This window comes from Muntiacus reevesi, chromosome 5 (assembly GCF_963930625.1).
Source record: "Muntiacus reevesi chromosome 5, mMunRee1.1, whole genome shotgun sequence".
In the NCBI taxonomy this organism is placed as follows: Eukaryota; Metazoa; Chordata; class Mammalia; order Artiodactyla; family Cervidae; genus Muntiacus; species Muntiacus reevesi.
The window spans coordinates 37815286-37833530 of record NC_089253.1 but is presented as its reverse complement, the minus strand read 5'-3'; the positions used below and the strand labels follow the sequence as shown (position 1 = coordinate 37833530).

Genomic DNA, 18245 nt, shown 5'->3' with positions numbered 1-18245 from the left:
TGTAGATTGTCAAGAGGGGAGGGAGAAGGAACTCAGTGACTGAGATACAGAAGTGGAAAGACTAATTGCACAAATATAACTTCAATTTTGTATCACATGAATGCATTAACTATCAAGATAAAGAAAGAAACAAAGGAAGAGGGAGGGAGGGAGGGAGGTGGGAAGGAAGGGAGGAAGGAAGGAAGTAACACACACATACACACACACACACACACACACACACACACACACACAAGGAAGGGAGGAAGGAAGGAAGTAACACACACACACACACACACACACACACACACACACACACACACACACACACACACACACACACACACACACACACACACACACACACACACACACACACACCCCACCCCCGCCAAGAGACTCCCGAGACTACAAAGTGGCATTTATACTGGGAGTGAGGAAAACAAACATTTGATTATACTCACTAGCTGCAAAGACTGCAGAGAACAATCCAGCCCTGATTCATTTGGGGGCACAAAAAATCTATCTTTCAGGGATTGTGATGAGCAAAGGGGATTATAATATTCCTGTAAGAGCTTTTATGAAAAGATTCAAAATTGGGCTATTGTCATTTTTTGTACAGACGAAGGTACAGTACACATAGATGGTGGTTTTGTTAGGACTTTTTAGATCACTTCTCCCAGTTAAGGGGATGAGATCTTAGGTATTTTCTTAGAACTCTGTAACTTGCTCTTAAAATATCTGATAAATCTTGACAGCACAGCTGATTAACTACAGCCTCTCTTTCCCTAAGACTTCACTATAGGCTTCTAAACTAGGGGTCAGCATACCATGGCCTGAGGGCACATCTAGCCCGTTTTGTATGGCCCTCAAGTTAAGATTAGACTTACATTTTTATGTGGTTGAAACAAAATCAATATATTTGTGACATGGGTCATTCATCTGAGTTTCATCTCTGGCTGCTTTTGTGCTTTGATGTCAAAATTGAGTAATTGCAACAGAGGCCACATGGCCCTCAAGATCTAAAATATTTACTATCTGACCTTTAACAGGAAAAGTTTGCCAACTCCTGGGCCAAAGTACTTTTTTTTCTTTTTTTTTTTTCCAAAGTCCTTCTGAATAATGAGTTTCATGGGGCAGCTCTCTGGTAGGGCAGACTGACCGCACCCTTGTCTTCTGCGAAGAAACCTCCTAGTGCTTTCCCACTCTGACACCGGGCTCAGTCACATGATTTGCTTTGACCAATGGGAGTTGAAGAGACAGTAGAGGCTTGAACTGGGGTTGCTCCCTACAGCTTGATTTCCTGCTTCTCTGCCCCCTGTCTAGTCAACCGACTCAGGCAAGCCTGCTGGACAATAAGTCATGTGAAGCAGAGTCATTCTAGCACAGGTCAGCCTAGGTTAGCCAGAAGTCAATGATCTCAAGATCATGACAGCTGCCTGGCTGACCCTCAGCTGACCACAGACACATGTGTAAGCCCAGCAAAAAGTACCCAAACCCAGCCAGATGAGCTGAGCCCCAACACTCAAGAGCCATGCCACTGAAATGTGGTGGTGGGTCTGTTACACGCGTCTATTCCAGCAATAGAAAACTGATACTACGGGCACACGAATGTTTAAAATTTCTTTTGCCAAAAGAGGCTAGGGAACATTTCACTCTCCTGAGGACAATTCTGGGTTCTGACAGGGGGAAAGACTGAAAGTCTGAAACTCCAGATAGGGGTGGGGCATCAGATCACATCTTGATTTTCTGCAAAACTTATCTTGTACTCACAGTGGGATTCAAGGAATACCCATATCTGCTCTGTGGCTCAATTTGCCCACTGGACCAAGTAGACGCTAAAGCTAGGCTAGCCTAGGACTTGGCATTCCTTTTAACCACAGAGGGATTGAGCAAGGCAGAGACTCCATCATTTATGGAAAAGAATTTATTTCCTATTTATACAATGTAAAAAAAAGTACCTTGGGTAAAAAATCTAAATGTCTGAGGTGTGCTCAGTCAGGAGCCCAGAAAAGTCACTCCTTGCATCCTTCAATCATTAGTGTGCAGTGCAAACAGAGCCGGGGCTGGGAGCTCCTCCTGTACTAGCGTCAGTGGAAAGTTCCCTTGGGAAAAAGCCACAGAGCCCTTGGTGAGGAAGAGGGGCAGAGAGAGAGAAGGAAATGGGGCAGGACTGAGGCAGGAGGCTGGGAAGGAATGATGTTCAGGAGTCTCTACTGGGGACACTTTAATTTGCTAGAGGGAGGCTCCTCCTCTTCACCTGCTGCACACCGACTGGCCGAGGCCTGTCCTCGGAATGTCAAGCTACTTCCTAGCACATAGGCCGACTGTCCCTCTGCAGAGCCCCCAGTGTGACTTCTGTCAGAAAGGAAAGGTGTTCATCGATGCGACAGAAAATGGTCACCTTCGAACTTGCATGAACTCCTTGCGCAGCCATAAAGAGTCCTGGTAGAAGCGAGGATCGCCCAGCCTCACAGCTGTCCGTTTATAGAAGTAACAGTACAACACTGCCGCTGTGGAGAATAAATAGGAAAGGAGAGTCAGGGATGCACCTGAGTATTTGTTTCAGGGGAAGAACATGACCAGACGAGGCCGAGGGGCCCAGTCCCATGATTTCCCAGTGACTCCCAGAAAGGGCAGAGGGCAGTAGTCTCTCCTGGTCTTGGCATGGCTGTTCCACTCCTCTCACGCTGGTTGTGATGGGCTGGGAAGCTAGGATCAAGGCCCTCACTGCCAGAGCCACAGGTGGGACCAAAGTGAGGCCTGAGGTTGTTCTGGTTCTTACCTAGCCTCTGGAATACAAACAATGTTTGAAGTCCATCTGTCCAGACAAAGCGGTTGGAGTTTTTCCAGCGTAAGTTCTAAAGGAGACATGAATAGACAGAGAAAGGTGAATAGCCAGATGACGCCCTGACATCTCCAGCCTGGTGAGGTGCAGAGATGCTGCTTGATTTAGTATTAGGCTCATCTCATCCCCTTCCACAAGCCAAAGGAGTGTTTCTCAAACAAGCTTCAACAAGTCCCCTTGTTTTTTTGCTGCAGAGGAAGTAATTCTTTTAACCCTGAAGGAGTAAGTTTGAACTAAGCCATTTATTTCCTTTCATCCCATTGCCTTGGCCAATGAGAAATGATACACACTATCTCAGGAGTTCAGCATGGTCACTGTTTTGCCTTGGAAATCTGAGGCTTGGTTCCTGGCAGATAAAGGCTTGGTGCACTCAGGGTTTAATCAGATTAGCAGTTTCACAGTACAAAGCCAGGACTATTTTGGCTCTAGGAACCTGAGCAGAGACAATCCTCTCTGGGAAGCACCTTGAGGCTTTGGCACTGTGCTGCTTCTTCCCTGCGAGTTCTTGTTCTCTCTGTGGAATCACAGGGGCAACCTAACGGGAGGTTTAGTCTGAGAACGTGCCTTTAGTAAAGAAATGACTAGAGAACCCTGAGGTTTTAATGTGTTCCATTAAATGAGTACAAAGAAACACATGAGATACCCACATAGACAGAATTTGTGGAGCAGAAGAAATCTGAAGGAGTTCTCTGGTGGCCCAGTGGTTAGGACTCCACACTTCCAATGCAGGGAGCATGGGTTTGATCCCTGGTCGGGGAACTAAGAGCCTATAAGTCACTCGGTGCAGCAAAAAAATCAAAACAAAACATGAAAAACAAAAAAGAAATCTGAAACCATGAAAACTGGATCTGCTTCAAGGCCTATGTTAGAACCAGAGGGAGGCATCTTGGAGGCACGTTCTCCTAATGTAAGTGATGGGGACACAGCAGAGGGCTTGTGGCACTCTTGCCTGGCTATTTCCCATGAGACACTGATGCCTAAGGATAGCCTGTATCAACACGTACCTGCCCAAACAGCTAATGATGGAACAGATTCAATTTCCTGTTTTAACCTGCAGGTCTTTGGGGGCAAAATGAATCAAACGTTCCACAAATGCCCCTGGACTCCTGGATACGGCTGTTCTTCAATACATAAGGCTGAGAAAAAGTGCCTTATGAAATTCTCATGTGTCTAGTTCCAGGCTGGACCACATTCATTTCACCTGTTTCTTATCAAGGATTCTGTGAGATAAACATCCAGAGATGCTGGATTCCCACAGATAAGACATCCCAAGTCCTTTAAGGACTCAGAGCCCCCCTCTTACCATGACCCAGACATGAAGAGAGATGCTCAGGGCGAAGTACACAGCTGTCAGGATGATGGTCCCTTTGAACTTATGGAAGAGGAGGTTGACCAGGCCAGCCTGGAAGACGAAGGTGTTGAAGAACATGAGGAAAATGATGATGATGTTGAAGAGGATTGCGATATCCTGGATGCTGCAAACATGGAAAACAAAAGGATGGTCAAATGGAGGCCTGGGGAGCACCCAAGAGTCAGCCCTGAATCCTAAGGGACACCATGAGGTCTGTCCTTACCTCTGAAAGCCCCCCAGAGGTAGTGTGGGTTTTAGACCCCAAATGACATGAAATTAAAACTGCCCGCTACCTACTGGTCCAATCAGTTGAATTTTAATCTATGGACAAGGCTTTCCTGCTGACACTCCCAACTCAACAAGCCTCCCCGGCACCTGTGAGAAGCAGCTAGTTTCCTCCTTGTATCCAGAAAATGCCAGCCTTGTCTGTCAAATAACCTGGTGCCTAGTGCCATTCAAGTGTTGGTTCAAATGTCCCCTCTTCAGAAACTTTTCTTTCACCCCACTACCTAAAGTAGCCTTCTCCCCATTCCACATACTTTATATCCACTATATAACATTTATTACTATTTGAAGTTATTAAAATATTTGTTGTCTCTCTCCACTAGAATGGAAATCCCATCAAACAGAACTTGTCAGGTCCACCACTGCAACTATAGCACTGTCTGGTAGGCTGATGAACATTTGCTGAGTGAAGACAGGGTCTAAAATTGTGGTTTTCTGTTTAGAACTTGTCTCATGGAGACTAAAAATCACTGTGGATGAAACATGACAATAGGTTCCATCCTCTGGGATGCATATATGTTATCAACATGGTTATTCTGGAAATTTCCTGGTGGTTCAGTGGTTATGAATCTGCCTTCCAATACAGGGGATGCAGGTTTAATCCTGGTCAGGGAACTAAGATCCCACATGCCACAGGGCAACTAGAGAGCCCATGCTGCAACGAAAACCCAAAACAGCAAAAAAAAAAAAAGATTATTTTTACTCAGGGCCAGGGCAGTGAAAGCGCCGAGTCCTAACCCCTGGACTGCCAGGAAGTCCCTGATAACCCCTTTACCTGACATTTTACAACCCTGTTTCATGGCACTGTAAGACACTTTCTACTCACAGATGGAGATAATGACAGTGTCAACAATCTGACCCTCATTTTCTATGCGCACTGCTTCCTGTGTTCCAAACCCTTGTTAGAAGTATATCAAAGCAAAACGGTGTATCCTGTGACATGTCTATGGACCATGGAGTACCCAAGACAAACTGCAATTTTATTCTCCCTGATATTTCTCTATTAATAACTTTAAAACGCTAAATCATGCTTTTGGGGGCTTTTTGAAATGATAGGGTTGAGCTGCCCAGTCCCACTCACATGAAGAGCACCAGCTGTATTACTGGAGCCATTCGGAGTAGCTCAGAGAAGGAATTGACAAAGAGGTCATAGGACAGCAGCAGGAACTGCAGGGAGAGCACCAGGCTGTAGTTACTGGTCTGGAGCATCTTCCTTCTGCTCTCTTGTGCCCCCAAGGGCACATTCCACAGTTCCTCAGAAAACAACTACTGGTCTACTCCCAGGCACTGAGTTCTTCAGAATGGCAGCTGCTTCCCTTGCTCTAAGACAAGGGTCTGTTAAAGCCCCCCCAAAAAAAGAAAAAGAAAAGAGAGAAAGGGAGGTTAGAAATTCAACAGTACAATAAATATTTACTTAGGACCTAATATATGCCAGGTACCATTGTAGGTGCTTCTGATACATCGATGACAAAACCAACAACAACAAATGCCAACTAGTCATTCCTTCCAGGGACCCTCACCCTCAAACCTGTCTCCGTGCCTGGAACCCTCTAAATGTAGAGCTCTTTCTAACCAGTTTTGAGTCCAAAGGAATCTAGAGAAAATACAAAGTGACTGTCTGGTCATGTAGTGATAATAATTCTAATTGCAGAAGCAAATCTTTGTATATCACTTACAATTCTAAGCACCAACATTTAAATCTCTCCATTACCCTTGAGGTGGAAGACACACTATAACTCTCTCCATTTTATAGAGGGGACAATTGAAGCCCAGGGAGGAAAATAATTTGTCCAACGTCATGCTAGTAATTGGCAGGGCTAGCGATCAGATCTAGGCAGTCTGGGTCTGGAGTCTGAGCACTTAACTACTGCACAAAGCTGTCTCTCACAAAACTGACAGCTTTACATGCAACTAGGCAGGAAAGGGCTTCTCAGGTGGTTCAGTGGTAAAGAATCCACCTGCCAATGCAGGAGACGTGGGTTTGATCCCTGGGTTGGGAAGATCCCCTGGAGGAGGAAATGGCAACCCACTCCAGTATTCTTGCCTGGGAAATCCCATGGACAGAAAAGCCTTGTGGCTACAGTCCATGGGGTCACAAAGAGTCAGACACAACTGAGCATGCACATGGGCAGGAAAAACATTTGCAAAGAAGTGGTTAATGGTGTAGGCAGAAAAAGCTGAGAGAAAATAGTGCTCTTATAAGGTTAAAGATTATGGTAGCGACACAGTGGCACCAGGTAAGGGGGGCTGGGCGTATATTTTCATTTATTTCAAGACAAAGAAGCTGCTCTGGGGTTGTCCTATGACCCTCTCCAGCTGGAGCAAATCCATAAGCAAATTTCAAAATGTTTTGAAGTGTTGCAGAATGATTAAATCAACATATGTAAAATGTTAGTTTACAAACTCTGCATATTTACGTCCTTATTTAATCCTATATCCATTTTAAGAACTAGCTGTTATTATGCTTATAACCCCACTTTACACAGAGACTCTGAGAAGTTGCAGAACCTCGTCCATCTCCACCTAATGATGTACAATGTGGTTTTCTCTGAGCCGAGTTTCCTTATTCATTAAATAACATTGATAGTATCACCTATGTACCCGCACCATGATAAACTTGTCAACCAAGATAAATTCCTTTAGTCCTCGAAACTACTCTGCAAGGTGGGAAAGAATTATCCCTGTTCTACAGGCAAGGACAGTGTCAGAGTTCAAGCCGTTCCTCCACGATTCACAACTAGGTGTGATACGAAAGCCCGTGCTCTTAACCGCTAGTTCACAGGCCGCCACAGAAGGCTGTTGTGAGGCTCCGTTAAAAAGAACCGCTCACTGCCATCACTAACGGAAAGATGACCATCACCTCGGGTTAGCGTAGTGGTGATCTCGCAAGGTAATGAAGCAGTTCGGTCTTCTCACCGCTATCTGTCGCGTTCTCTCGGTAGAGCAGAGCAATTTCCCCTACCCGTCCCAACCCACTTTTAAATGGGACTGCCTTAGCGAAAGACCAAAACCAAAGCAATTAACAACGAAATTCCGACTTCTGGCCTCTTTACACACTCCTCAACACGGACTCTCACCTCAAAGGCCCAACGTCGGTTGTCATGGGGATATCACCCTGGCTTCCGGAAACCGGTTTTAAATTCCGGAAGTAGATGGCGGACGCGGGCTCAGCCTGCGCCGTGCTACATGGCTGTCCTCGGCTTTCTCTCCCCGCTCTATGGCCGACTCGGCCGCCATGTTTGGGCCCCCGCTTTTCTGGGCTCGCCTCTCTCCAGGCCTTCCCAGCGTCGCCGCGGCCTGTTCCAGGGCTCCTAGATCCGGCCAAGTCCTCCCGCTCACACCGCGCGCCGCCTTGCGGAGGGCCAGCCCCTGGTCAGAGGCTTCGCCTCGGCCTGAACATTTACGCTTCAACGGAATCGTGGGGCTGAGGGTGAAGGACAGGGCCGACCCGTGACGGCGTTCCTGGTCCCCGGTACCTCGGGGTTGGGGAAGAAACGCCCGCGGAAGAACTGGAGTTGGGGATCAGCGCCTTGGCGCCCGAGAGCTAGGGACCCCCCCCCCAATATCCGGGACTTCATTTCCCAGGCGGCCATGCGCGCGACCGGAAGTATGCGCGCCTATAAGAGGACAATGCGCCCCTAATTTTTCGGCTCTAGCGCAGCGGTGCCTGGTGGTCGAGAGTGTTGCTGAGTGTCTCACTGCATCTTTCAGGAGCCTCGGGAGCAGCGGCTCCGGCGCGGGTTGCCAAGAGACGGGTCTCGGAGACCCCAGTCCCCTTGCGTCCCACTGTGGTTCGGGGGTGAGAAACAGCCCGGGCTGGGAGTTCTGGGACCTGGGTTCGAGTGCTAGCTCTGCTACTACCTCGTTTCGCGCTGTCACGACCCCTCTCTCTCTAAGTTTTCTCTCCTAGGAAATGGACACTATTCTCCATGCCCTTCCTTCCACAGGTGGTGGTTGTAAAGCACGAAAGCTCTTCGGAAGTCACAGTCAGCAGGCGGAGCCCCTCGCCTAACTTTTCACCCAAGGTTCAGTTCAGTTCAGTCGCTCAGTCGTGTCCGATTCTGCGACCCCATAAACCGGAGCACGCCAGGCCTCTCTGTCCATCACCAATTCCCGGAGTTTACTCAATCTCCATTGAGTCGATGATGCCAAGGTTAGCTGGGACCAAGGTGGCCCCGGCGGCGGGCGAGTGAAGGATCAGTCCCTGGGTTCCTAGTACCCTTCTCTGGATACTTCGGTCAGACCAGAGCAAAGTGCGAAGGGCGTCCCTGTAATCACTCTGGCGCTCAGGAGGACCTTGCTTATCTATCTCCTGCCTGTTATTTAAGGCCTCTCACTCCTGAGCCCCTGACTTTAAGGAAGCTCCTTTTGGAAGTGAGGAGTCTTTGGAGCCGAGGGGGACTCAACCTGGAGTCTTTTACCAGCTCTGTCACTCACTTTGGCCAAGTCACTTTCATAGTTTGGGCTGTTTCATAGTTTGGGCCCCCGTATTTTTAATCTGTAAGATAAAAGTTTAGGATTTGAGCTCTAACTCTGGGTCTCAAGATTCCTAAAGCCCCCCACTATTCATCTGAAAAGTGGGAGCAGCCAACTGCCTTCCTATGCCTTGATCTATTTGCACTTCTAAGTGCTTGTGAAAAAGTTTGGAATCGTAGGTTTTCCTAAGACTAGGGCAGAGTAGGGTATACCCGTTTTCTGCCGCAGGGCTTGATCTGTTTTAGTGCAGCCTGAGAGAATCTTTTTTGCTTAGGGATTGAGAGTGTATTAGGTTGGAGAGTACAACTCCTTAGATCAGGGTCAACAAACATGACCCACAGGCCAAATCTGGCTGACCTGAATGGGTTTTACATTTTTCAGTGATTGAAAAGAAAAGGATATTTTGTGATGTGGAAATGATATAAAAATTGAAATTTCAGTGTCCATAGTTTTTTGAACATAGCTTGTACATTTGTGAAAGTATTGTTTATGACTACTTTTGCAGTGTGTCAAGAGTTGATAGCACAGTTGTGACAAACCATATGGCCTGCAAAGTCTTAAGATATTTACTATTCTCACACTTCACAGGACTTTGAGGGCTTTTGTTTTCGAATGTGGCTCTACAAGTGCGGGCAGACTAGGAGCCTGCACACATCCTGAAATCTTAGCACATACTACTCTCGTGGAATAAATGGGAGGATATTCTTAGCATTTGGATGACAATTTTCACTGTGTTCTTTTTCTCTCCTTTTGCTCTCCATTTCAAGCAGAGGGAGGGCGCGTCTGTGTACTCTGAGCAGTAAAACATTCCAGCCAGTCTGTCAGGAAAGTGTCCCCTTTGTCTATTCCAAGTCTGTCCCAGAGCAGTAATCCAGATCTCTTCTAGGGGGGTGGATATGGTCCCTTTTGGATATTTTCTTTTTTCCTCTTACAAAGGGAAACAAATTAAAAAGTAGATACTAGCCAATGGATGGAGCCTGCTGATTGGGAGCTCCTTTGTGCTAACACTTCCCTGGAAAGGGGGTGATTGAACATCTGGTAACCTGAAACTTCCACTGCTCTTACAGGAACTAAGGGGACACCTCTGAGGCTGGGTAGCAAATCGCTGAGTTCAGCAGCTGAGTCCAAAAGCTTCCAGGAAGCAAGTGGCATGATTTTCTCCCTCTAACCCCCTGGAAGCTTATATGTTTTTTCCCCCCAGAACTCAAATCTTGCTTTCTCAGAGACTCCTGCCACCTTGGATCCCTTTTGAGAGCTCCGCACCTGTTTCTGGTTAGGTGGACTTCTGGCATCGAGAGAGCTGGCATGCCATGGAATCGGGACCACTGAGAGGCTTGGGCAGCCGTGGGGGCCATGGGCTTCAGGGTTTCATTAGTAGTTAGGATGAAATGCTGTAATACTACTAAGAAAACGTTAATAATTTACAATGTCCTTGTATATTTTCTCACTTGATCCTCTGGCAACCTGTGATCAAGTTAAAAACATGGAGATTGAAATGGAAATAACCCCTCACAGGATTGTCAAGAGGAGAACATGGGATCGATCATGTGTCTTAAGGTTCTGGTGTGATGTCTGTTCATAGCTGCCTTTCAGTAAGTGACATCCTGTTGCCATGGTTTTCTTTCAGATGAGAAGACAGTCCTTCAGATGTTAAGTGATTTGCTCAAGGAGCTTCAGAGCCTAAGAATTGGAGTCCAGGCCACTACTCTGTCAGCTTGTCACTGGGTATAAAGGTGAGGGTCAAATGTTTTATCTCCTTGGGAGTTCTTGGTGATTTTAGGGGCCTCTTCTCATGTTAGCTGGTTCCAGTTGAGGAACCTCAAGTTCTGGAAGCCATGTGTCACCTTCTTGCCCTGACTCCTTGGGGACAGTGTGCCTGCCCTGAGAGCTGTGTTCATGCTGAAAGCAGGGGCATCCTGTGGCTTTGCAGACTGCCTGCCAACCCTCATGCCCACTTGCCTGGCTTTTTAGAGCAGCTGCTTAGGGGGCTAGGTGTTCACCATGCCTGAAACCAGAGTTGGTTTCTGAGTTATCAGGTATACGTGGAAACCTCAAAATAAACTGTTTTCTTTCTAGATCATGAGTTCTTGCTTCCTCTTTTCTCCTCTGGACTTTCCCTAGAGAAGAGAAAGCAGAAGTTTCAGGTCTGGGGACCAGCTGCAGGCTTTTGCCCAATTCAAGATGTGGAGTATGGGGACTGGAGCAAAGACCCCATCTTACCTTCCCATGGGTAGAGGTCACTGTCTGGGGAAGAACTCTGTTGCGGAAGTGGGATCCTATAACACTTTTCTCCCAGGTGGCCTTATAATAGTGTGGAGACTGAATTTTGCCTCCTTATGTTAGAATGGAAGGCCTGGGCATTTGTGTTATCTAGGCTGGATTTTGATTTCTGCCCTTTCTTTTTGCGAGGAATGGGAGTATAATTCTTTACTGAAGAATTCTCTCCTCCTCCTGGGAGGGGAGACCCATCCTAGGGCCCTGTACTTAGCATCCGGCCACCTCAGAGGAGGCCTCTCTCCAGGGCCAGCCCTGGGGCTGAGCTGGCTGCACTGTACGCTGCCAGGCGCTGGGGCGGCGCCTCACTCTCACTCACTGTTCATAACTAGAGATGGGGTCCAGCCTGCTGTCAAGGCTTCATGGGACAGAGCCCAGGCTGATGGCAGGGGAACCACCCTTCCGGCCAAGAGCAAGGTCAGTGTTACCTCCTCTAGCCGGGGTGTGGGGCGCACCCGAGCCAGCAGGGATGTGTGATTTCCCCTTCCTCCAGGGCTGCCTGGTCAGAATGGCGGTGGGATGGTTTTACCTGGCTGTCCTGGCACTGTGCTCCCTGGGCTCCATGTGCATCCTCTTCACCGTCTACTGGATGCGGTACTGGCATGGTGGCTTCGCCTGGGACGGCAGCATACTCATGTTCAACTGGCACCCGGTGCTCATGGTTACAGGCATGGTGGTGCTCTACAGCGCTGGTGAGTGCGGGTCGGCAGCAGACACGTGGCATGGCCCGTGCCCGTGTGGGGCTGCGCTCTCCTCTCATTCTGACCTTTGTTACTGAAGGGTCAGGGCTGTGAGGGAGGGATGGGATGCGGTGGGTTGTCTCTGGGCCCAGCTGACATTTGGAAGAAGAAGCCTCGAGAACTGAGACATCTGAGAAGGGCAACTCCACGGATGTTCTTAGGTTTGCACACTTCCTGTTAAAGGCCAGATAGGAAATAGTTTAGACTTTGCATGCCCTGTGATCTGTGTTGCAACTACTCAGCTCTGATGTTGTACTGTGAGTGACCAGCGACATCACAGAAACGTGTGTGGCCGTGTTCCAGTAAAACTATTTATAGTGGTGGGAGGAGGAGAGAAATAGGTGAGGTACAGCGTTCCAGTTGCAGAATAAATGAGTCACAGGTACAGTGTGGAAAGTAGAGTTAATGATTATATATCTTTACTTGGTGACAGATCATAAGTAGAACTGTCACAGTGATCATTTTGAAATGTACAGAAATATTGAATCAGTGTGTTATGTAACAGGAAGTAACATAGTGCTATAGGTCAGTTATACTTCAAAAACAAACAAACTCATAGTAAAAGAGATCAGATTTGTGGTTACCAGAGGTGAGGAGTTGAGGGGAGGGGGAACTGAACGAAGGTCCTCAAAAAAGGCACAAACTTCCAGTTTTGAGATAAATAAGTACTAGGGATATAATGTACAACATGATCAATATAATTTTTAACACTGCTGTGTGTTAAATGTGAAAGTTGTTCAGATAGTAAATCCATAAAGTTGTCATCACAAGAATAAATTTTTTTCTATTTAATTCTGAATCTGTATGACAAGATGGAGGTTCATTAAACTATTGTGGTCATCATTTCATGATGTGTCTGCAGCAAATCATGATGTTCCACACTGTAAGCTTATGCAGTGCTGTATGTCAGTTATATTTCAGTAAAACTGGAAAAAATCAGTAAAAATTTAAAAATCAGTGTCATATAAAGTATTATTTAATATATATGATTTAATTGGGGTTGCAAAGAGTCAGACACGACTAAGCGACTTCAATTTCACTTTCCATAAGCATTAATTACCTCGGCATAAATTAACAAAAGTCATATAAATTCTACAGAGAAAAATGTATAAAACTGTATTGAGAGAAATTAAAGAAGCCTTAAATAAATGGAGGGATATACGACGGTGTAAGTGGTCTGGAAAACTAAACATTGTAAAGATGTAAGTTCCCCTGAAATTATTTTGTAGGTTAATTTCAATCCCAAAGCCTCAGTGCTTATTTTTGTGAAAACTGACAATTAAATTACCTTGAAATGCAAAGGGCCAAGATTAACAAGATTAACAAGATTAACAAGATTAATTAACAAGATTAACAAGAAGGTTTTGAAAAAGAGCACAGTTGGAGGGCTTACTCTCCCATCCAGACAGGTTTATTATTAAGCTACTGTAATCAAGACAGTGAGGCACCTACTGTATAACACAGGGGTTATATTCTCTCAATATTCTCTAATGGCCTGTAAGGGAAAAGGATCTAAAAAGGAGTGGATATATGTATGACTGATTCACTTTGCTGCACACTTGGAACTAACACAACATTGTAAATCAACTATACTCGAGTAATAAATAATAATAAAAACAGTGTGGTCATGATAAGTGAATAGACAGGTGAGGAAAGGTGGCTCTGTAGAGCTGTGGGACAAAATGTTCTTTTCAATAAATGATGTTCAGTCAGTCATAAGAAGAAAAACCCCTTTATTCCCCAAAACAGGCAGCGGCCTGGATCTGGCCTGGGATGGTAGTCTGCCAGCTGTGCTCTAGGAAGCATGAGGGTGAAGCCCCTCCTGGCACAGTCAGGTCCCGACACGAGGGATCTGCTTACTCCAGCCGGGCCATCCTTGCTTGCCCATGTGTCTGGGGCCCAGGTTGGTCTTACTCTACTTCCAAAATGGGAATTCCAGTGACATTGGTAATAGCAGCTTACCCTGTGTACTTCAGGACATCATCCTGTTTTGTTCTTACAGGCAGCTTGTGAGGTGGGCTCTATTGTTGTCTCCATTTTACAGGTGGGGAAACTTGAGATTTAGAAAGAAGATGCCAGGTAGCTGAGAGGCGGAGCCGGGATTTGGACCTCGGTTATCTGACCTAAAAACTTGTGTCCTTGACAGCTCACTTCAGTTGTGAGAGTTCTTAAAGTTAGATGAAATAATGAATGTGACACTGCTTTTCAGCCTATATATAAAAATGCATACACATGGCATATATTATTTTAATAACAGAATGTCAAGTCCATGAAAGCTGTTCCTCCCTCCCCTCGTTTTTAAAAGAAATTTAGGTTTTTGTTGTTGTTGTTTTTGGCCGTGCTCTGTGGCATGTGTGATCTCAGTTCCCTGACTAGGGATCAAACCCATAACTCCCTGCAGTGGAAGTGTGGAGTCCTAACCACTAGACCACCAATTCAGTTCAGTCGCTCAGTCGTGTCCAACTCTTTGCAACTCCATGGACTGCAGCATGCCAGGCATCCCTGTCCAGACCACCAGGGAATTTCCTAAATTGAAGTAGTATTGTTGTTTAGTCACTAAGTTATGGACTGTAGCCTGCCATTATCTTCTGTCCATGAGATTTCCCAGGCAAAGAATACTGGAGCGGGTTGCCATTTTCTTTTTCAGGGGATCTTCCTGACCCAAGGATCAAACCCACATCTCCTATATTGGTGGGAGGATTCTTTACCACTGAGCCACCTGGAAAGTCCGTTTCTCATATACAGTGATTCAGTTTTATATATATATATATATATTCAGATATTCTTTTCCATTATAGTTTATTACAAGATAGTGAATATAGTTCCCTTGTTACACAGTAGGATCTTACTGTTTATCTGTTTTATATGTAGTAGTTTGTATCTGCTAATCCCAAACTCCTAGTTTATCCCTCCCCCCGCTCTCCCCTTTATCATGATCCCTTCTCCCCCTTCATGAAGTGATGCCAGGATGGAAGATGCTGGGGAGTTGATACTGGTGTCCTAGCACTTCCTTCTCCCTGTTAGGAAGCTGTTTGGGAACACGGCAGGGTGACTCCCCTGATGCTTGGGTGAGCATAAGGGGAGGAGGCTGAGACCTGGGACTGCTCTCTCCAACAGCATCGCTGGTCTACCGCCTGCCCCAGTCATGGGTAGGGCCCAGGCTGCCCTGGAAATCCGGCCATGCGGCCATGCACCTGCTGGCCTTCCTCCTGACGGTGCTGGGGCTGCACGCGGTCTTTGAATTTCATAACCATGCAAAGATCCCCAATCTCTACTCCCTGCACAGCTGGCTGGGCATCACCACCGTCTTCCTCTTCGCCTGCCAGGTGGGTACTCTCTGTGCTCCTTGGGTACCCATTGGCTGCCCACTCCGGCTGGGGCTTCCCTGGCATCAGCACCAAATCTTCCTTCTGCTCAGTGCCTGGAGACAGTGTGGCAGGGTACATGCTGTAGGATCGGCAGTTTGAGGGGCTCTGGGAGGTTGGTGGTTCTCCCATTCACCCTGTTCTGCTCTCACCCCTCACACCACCCACTGTGGTCCTGGAGCGCTCTGAGCTAGTTGGATCGCAGTACGTACCAGGCTGACACTAAGTCACCTTTTCCACTACCCTTTTCTGTGAACCAGAAGCAATTCTAGAAGTAGTACCCACATCCTGATTTTAGCCCTGTACGAGTTGGGAGTTTTGTGAGCCAGGATAGGCAGGGAGCAGAGACAAACAAGGATGGCTGGGTTTGCAGGAGGGTGGGGGGTAGCCAGGCATCTCATGTAGGTGACGTTCCTGTTTGTGTCAGACCACAGGGAGGAGGCTGCAGTGCCTGGCAGGAGGGTTGAGCTGGGAGAGGTGGGCCAGGGTTCATTGACGAGTAGGGGCTGCAGCTGGGTGGTATGACCCAGCGTGCCTTTGGTCACACGCAGTAGTTGGGTATTTCCTGTGTCCACAGTGGTTCCTGGGCTTCTCGGTCTTCCTGCTGCCCTGGGCATCCATGTGGCTGCGCAGCCTCCTGAAACCCATCCACGTCTTCTTTGGAGCCTCCATTCTCTCTCTGGCCATTGCGTCTGTCATTTCTGGCATTAACGAGAAGCTTTTCTTCAGTTTGTGAGTGTGGGGGGTGCATGGGACCCCCAACTGTAAGGTGGGGGGCAGGAACAGGGTCTTCAAAAGATGGGTCATAGGACCTGACTGAGGGAGGGAAGCCTTTGGAGTTGAGCTCATTCCTGATCTGGATGGTAATGGACTCATCTTTCTTTAGGCTGAGATTGGTAAACTAGACACAAAATACTTACCCAGCATCAAAGTGATTTAGAACCCACTCTGTGGCAGAAACTATTCTAAATGTCTCAAATTTAATCCTCCAAGTGCCCTGCAGCATTGGTAATGTTGTCATTGCCACGTATAAATTAGGGAACAGAGGCACAGAGAGGTTTAGCAGTGTACCCAAGGGCACACAGCCAGTAAGTGGCAGAGCTTTGAGTTAGAGGACTAGAGCTCATACATCTAACCACTACCATTCTTCATTTGGGGAGGCAGTGGGGGTGCAGTGAAGAGCAAACAAGATTTGAGGTCACACCTGGGTATAGATCTTGGCTGTGCCATTTCCTAGTTGGGTAACTCAGGACAAGTTCATTTCATGTCTGGGAGCTTCAGCTTCCTCAAGGGTAGACAGCATTCTGCAGACACTAGTCATGGCAGAGACTTAGAAGGTATGTTAATATTCCAGGTTGCAGCAGGCCCTGGGAAGTCTTTCTCATCCTCTGTTAGTGGCATTGGGCAAAAACTGGTAGAAAAGTTGCTCAAGGGCCCATGTTGTTTTTGTCCTCCTCAGGAAAAATGGCACCAAGTCATACTCCAACTTGCCTAGTGAGGCTGTCTTTGCCAACTGCGCTGGGATGCTGGTGGTGGTCTTCGGGCTGCTGGTGCTCTATATCCTACTGGCATCATCTTGGAAACGCCCAGAACCAGGGATGCAGGCCGAGAGAGAGGTATGAGGTCTTGGTCTCCTGTTTCAGGTTGGGCTAGGGCCAGGTCTAGGGAGGGGTCACCCAGTAAAGGCTTGGGCTTTGCCAGGAAGACCAACCCAGTAATGTGGTGGGAAACCAAGTAGCTTGAAAGTGGGGTTCGGCTGGCTGATGGGGAGCACCAGAATGAACCCAGCGCTTCCTGTTGTGGCAAGTGCAGCTGCTCCTGGGGGCCTGTCAGCTGGGGGAGCAGGGGGTTCCTCCCCTCCCCAGATGGCTGTGGTCTCACAAGTGGAAGTGTGGCCTTACCTTCCCCAAGGGCGGGCTTGAGCGTGAGGAGATGTGCTGATTTCTGCTTCTCCAGCTTCACGGCTTATCTAGCGGGATGGGAACGTTCCTTGTGGGTGTGTGGTGACAGGTTGAGGACTTGAAGCATGTTTGGCCTGTTCTCAGCCATGCAGGCACTGAGGGATGGGGTGTGTCAGTTAAGGGACTCTGGGGCTTCCCTGAACGGTGTGGTGGGTGGACTTGGGGTTCATCCTGCAGGTTGGGGTCTGTCTGAGCAGCTCAGGCCTGGCAGGAGTCCTGCAGGTCAGGGGCCATTTTGACACCTGCTTGTCTTTCCAGGCCCTGTTGCATGGCGGGGAGTGAAGCAGGAAGGGGCTCCCAGGAGCAGTTGGTGTGCAGTCTGGACTCCTTCCCGAAGCTCTGCTCTCGCTGGTTGCGGGCCCATCTCCCCTTGCCTCTGGGTGGGCCTGCTTTCCTCGGTGGCTTTGGCTTCTCTGCCCCTTCTTGGCATTGACTTCTCAGGTCCTCTGTTGACTCCCGGCCTCCTTGCCCTGGCTGCTCACACCGCCACTGCTCGTATGAAGTCAGGTTTGCTTCCCCCCACGTGCCTGAGGATGTGGTAGGGAATCTTGAGGACTCAGATAAGCTGGGAATTGAGTGCCATCCATATTGTGAAGAGTCGGGGAGCCAGGGCTTCCCTTGGCTTTCCCCTGAAGTTTAGGCTGCCGCCCTGAGCCAGGCTGCATTTGCTCTTGTAACCTCCCATCCAGCCCACCAGGACACGAGGCTGGGTGGGAACGCCAGAGGTGATGCTGGAAGGAGAGCGGGGACTGGCAGAGCCACTTCTGCAGAAGAGAAGCTGAGAGCCGGCTGCTTGCTACTCGTTTCCCGTCGCTGCCTTCTGTGTCTGCGTGTCTACGTGCCCTGCTAGCTGCTGCTACGGCTGGGCCTGGATCCTGGCTCTTGCCTGTGACTGACGTGCCCATCACTGCCGCACAGCCCTATGTAACCTGCTCTTCTGAGAGAAGCCTGTCTGCTGTCCCTCGG

At 47.9% G+C, this 18245-nt stretch overlaps 2 protein-coding genes across 6 annotated transcripts; one reads left to right on the top strand and one right to left on the bottom strand.

The window, feature by feature from the left end:
* Positions 1 to 1888: 1888 nt before the first annotated feature.
* On the bottom strand, positions 1889 to 7786 carry TMEM138 (transmembrane protein 138). Of its 3 annotated transcripts, none has more exons than XM_065937453.1 (5): positions 7541 to 7786; positions 5545 to 5798; positions 4131 to 4302; positions 2765 to 2840; positions 1889 to 2492 (listed from the first exon to the last, which is right to left on the bottom strand). In XM_065937453.1, exons 2-5 carry the CDS (start codon positions 5670 to 5672, stop codon positions 2380 to 2382), a joined length of 489 nt encoding a protein of 162 aa, XP_065793525.1. In that variant the 5' UTR covers positions 5673 to 5798; positions 7541 to 7786; the 3' UTR covers positions 1889 to 2379. The 3 variants fall into 3 exon arrangements, with proteins under 3 accessions (XP_065793525.1, XP_065793526.1, XP_065793527.1); XM_065937454.1 differs by lacking the exon at positions 7541 to 7786 and adding an exon at positions 7324 to 7421; XM_065937455.1 differs by lacking the exon at positions 5545 to 5798.
* A 9-nt stretch (positions 7787 to 7795) lies between these two features.
* On the top strand, positions 7796 to 18135 carry CYB561A3 (cytochrome b561 family member A3). 3 transcript variants are annotated; one of them, XM_065937450.1, is made up of 8 exons: positions 7796 to 8262; positions 8411 to 8616; positions 10567 to 10672; positions 11707 to 11905; positions 15071 to 15279; positions 15896 to 16050; positions 16778 to 16934; positions 17538 to 18135. In XM_065937450.1, exons 4-8 carry the CDS (start codon positions 11722 to 11724, stop codon positions 17559 to 17561), a joined length of 729 nt encoding a protein of 242 aa, XP_065793522.1. In that variant the 5' UTR covers positions 7796 to 8262; positions 8411 to 8616; positions 10567 to 10672; positions 11707 to 11721; the 3' UTR covers positions 17562 to 18135. The 3 variants fall into 3 exon arrangements, with proteins under 3 accessions (XP_065793522.1, XP_065793523.1, XP_065793524.1); XM_065937451.1 differs by lacking the exon at positions 8411 to 8616; XM_065937452.1 differs by lacking the exon at positions 8411 to 8616 and having other exon boundaries at positions 7796 to 8355.
* The last annotated feature ends 110 nt before the right edge of the window (positions 18136 to 18245 follow it).

Excerpts from the sequence above, each read along its gene's own strand:
- TMEM138 (XM_065937453.1), bottom strand. The coding sequence starts at position 5,672 with ATGCTCCAGACCAGTAACTACAGCCTGGTGCTCTCCCTGCAGTTCCTG. Across the intron at positions 4,303-5,544 it reads ATACAGCTGGTGCTCTTCAT|CATCCAGGATATCGCAATCC; the intron begins GTGAGTGGGACT and ends CCATGTTTGCAG. Across the intron at positions 2,493-2,764 it reads GTTTGTATTCCAGAGGCTAG|CGGCAGTGTTGTACTGTTAC; the intron begins GTAAGAACCAGA and ends TATTCTCCACAG.
- CYB561A3 (XM_065937451.1), top strand. The coding sequence starts at position 11,722 with ATGGCGGTGGGATGGTTTTACCTGGCTGTCCTGGCACTGTGCTCCCTG. Across the intron at positions 15,280-15,895 it reads TCTTCCTCTTCGCCTGCCAG|TGGTTCCTGGGCTTCTCGGT; the intron begins GTGGGTACTCTC and ends CTGTGTCCACAG. Across the intron at positions 16,051-16,777 it reads GAGAAGCTTTTCTTCAGTTT|GAAAAATGGCACCAAGTCAT; the intron begins GTGAGTGTGGGG and ends TGTCCTCCTCAG.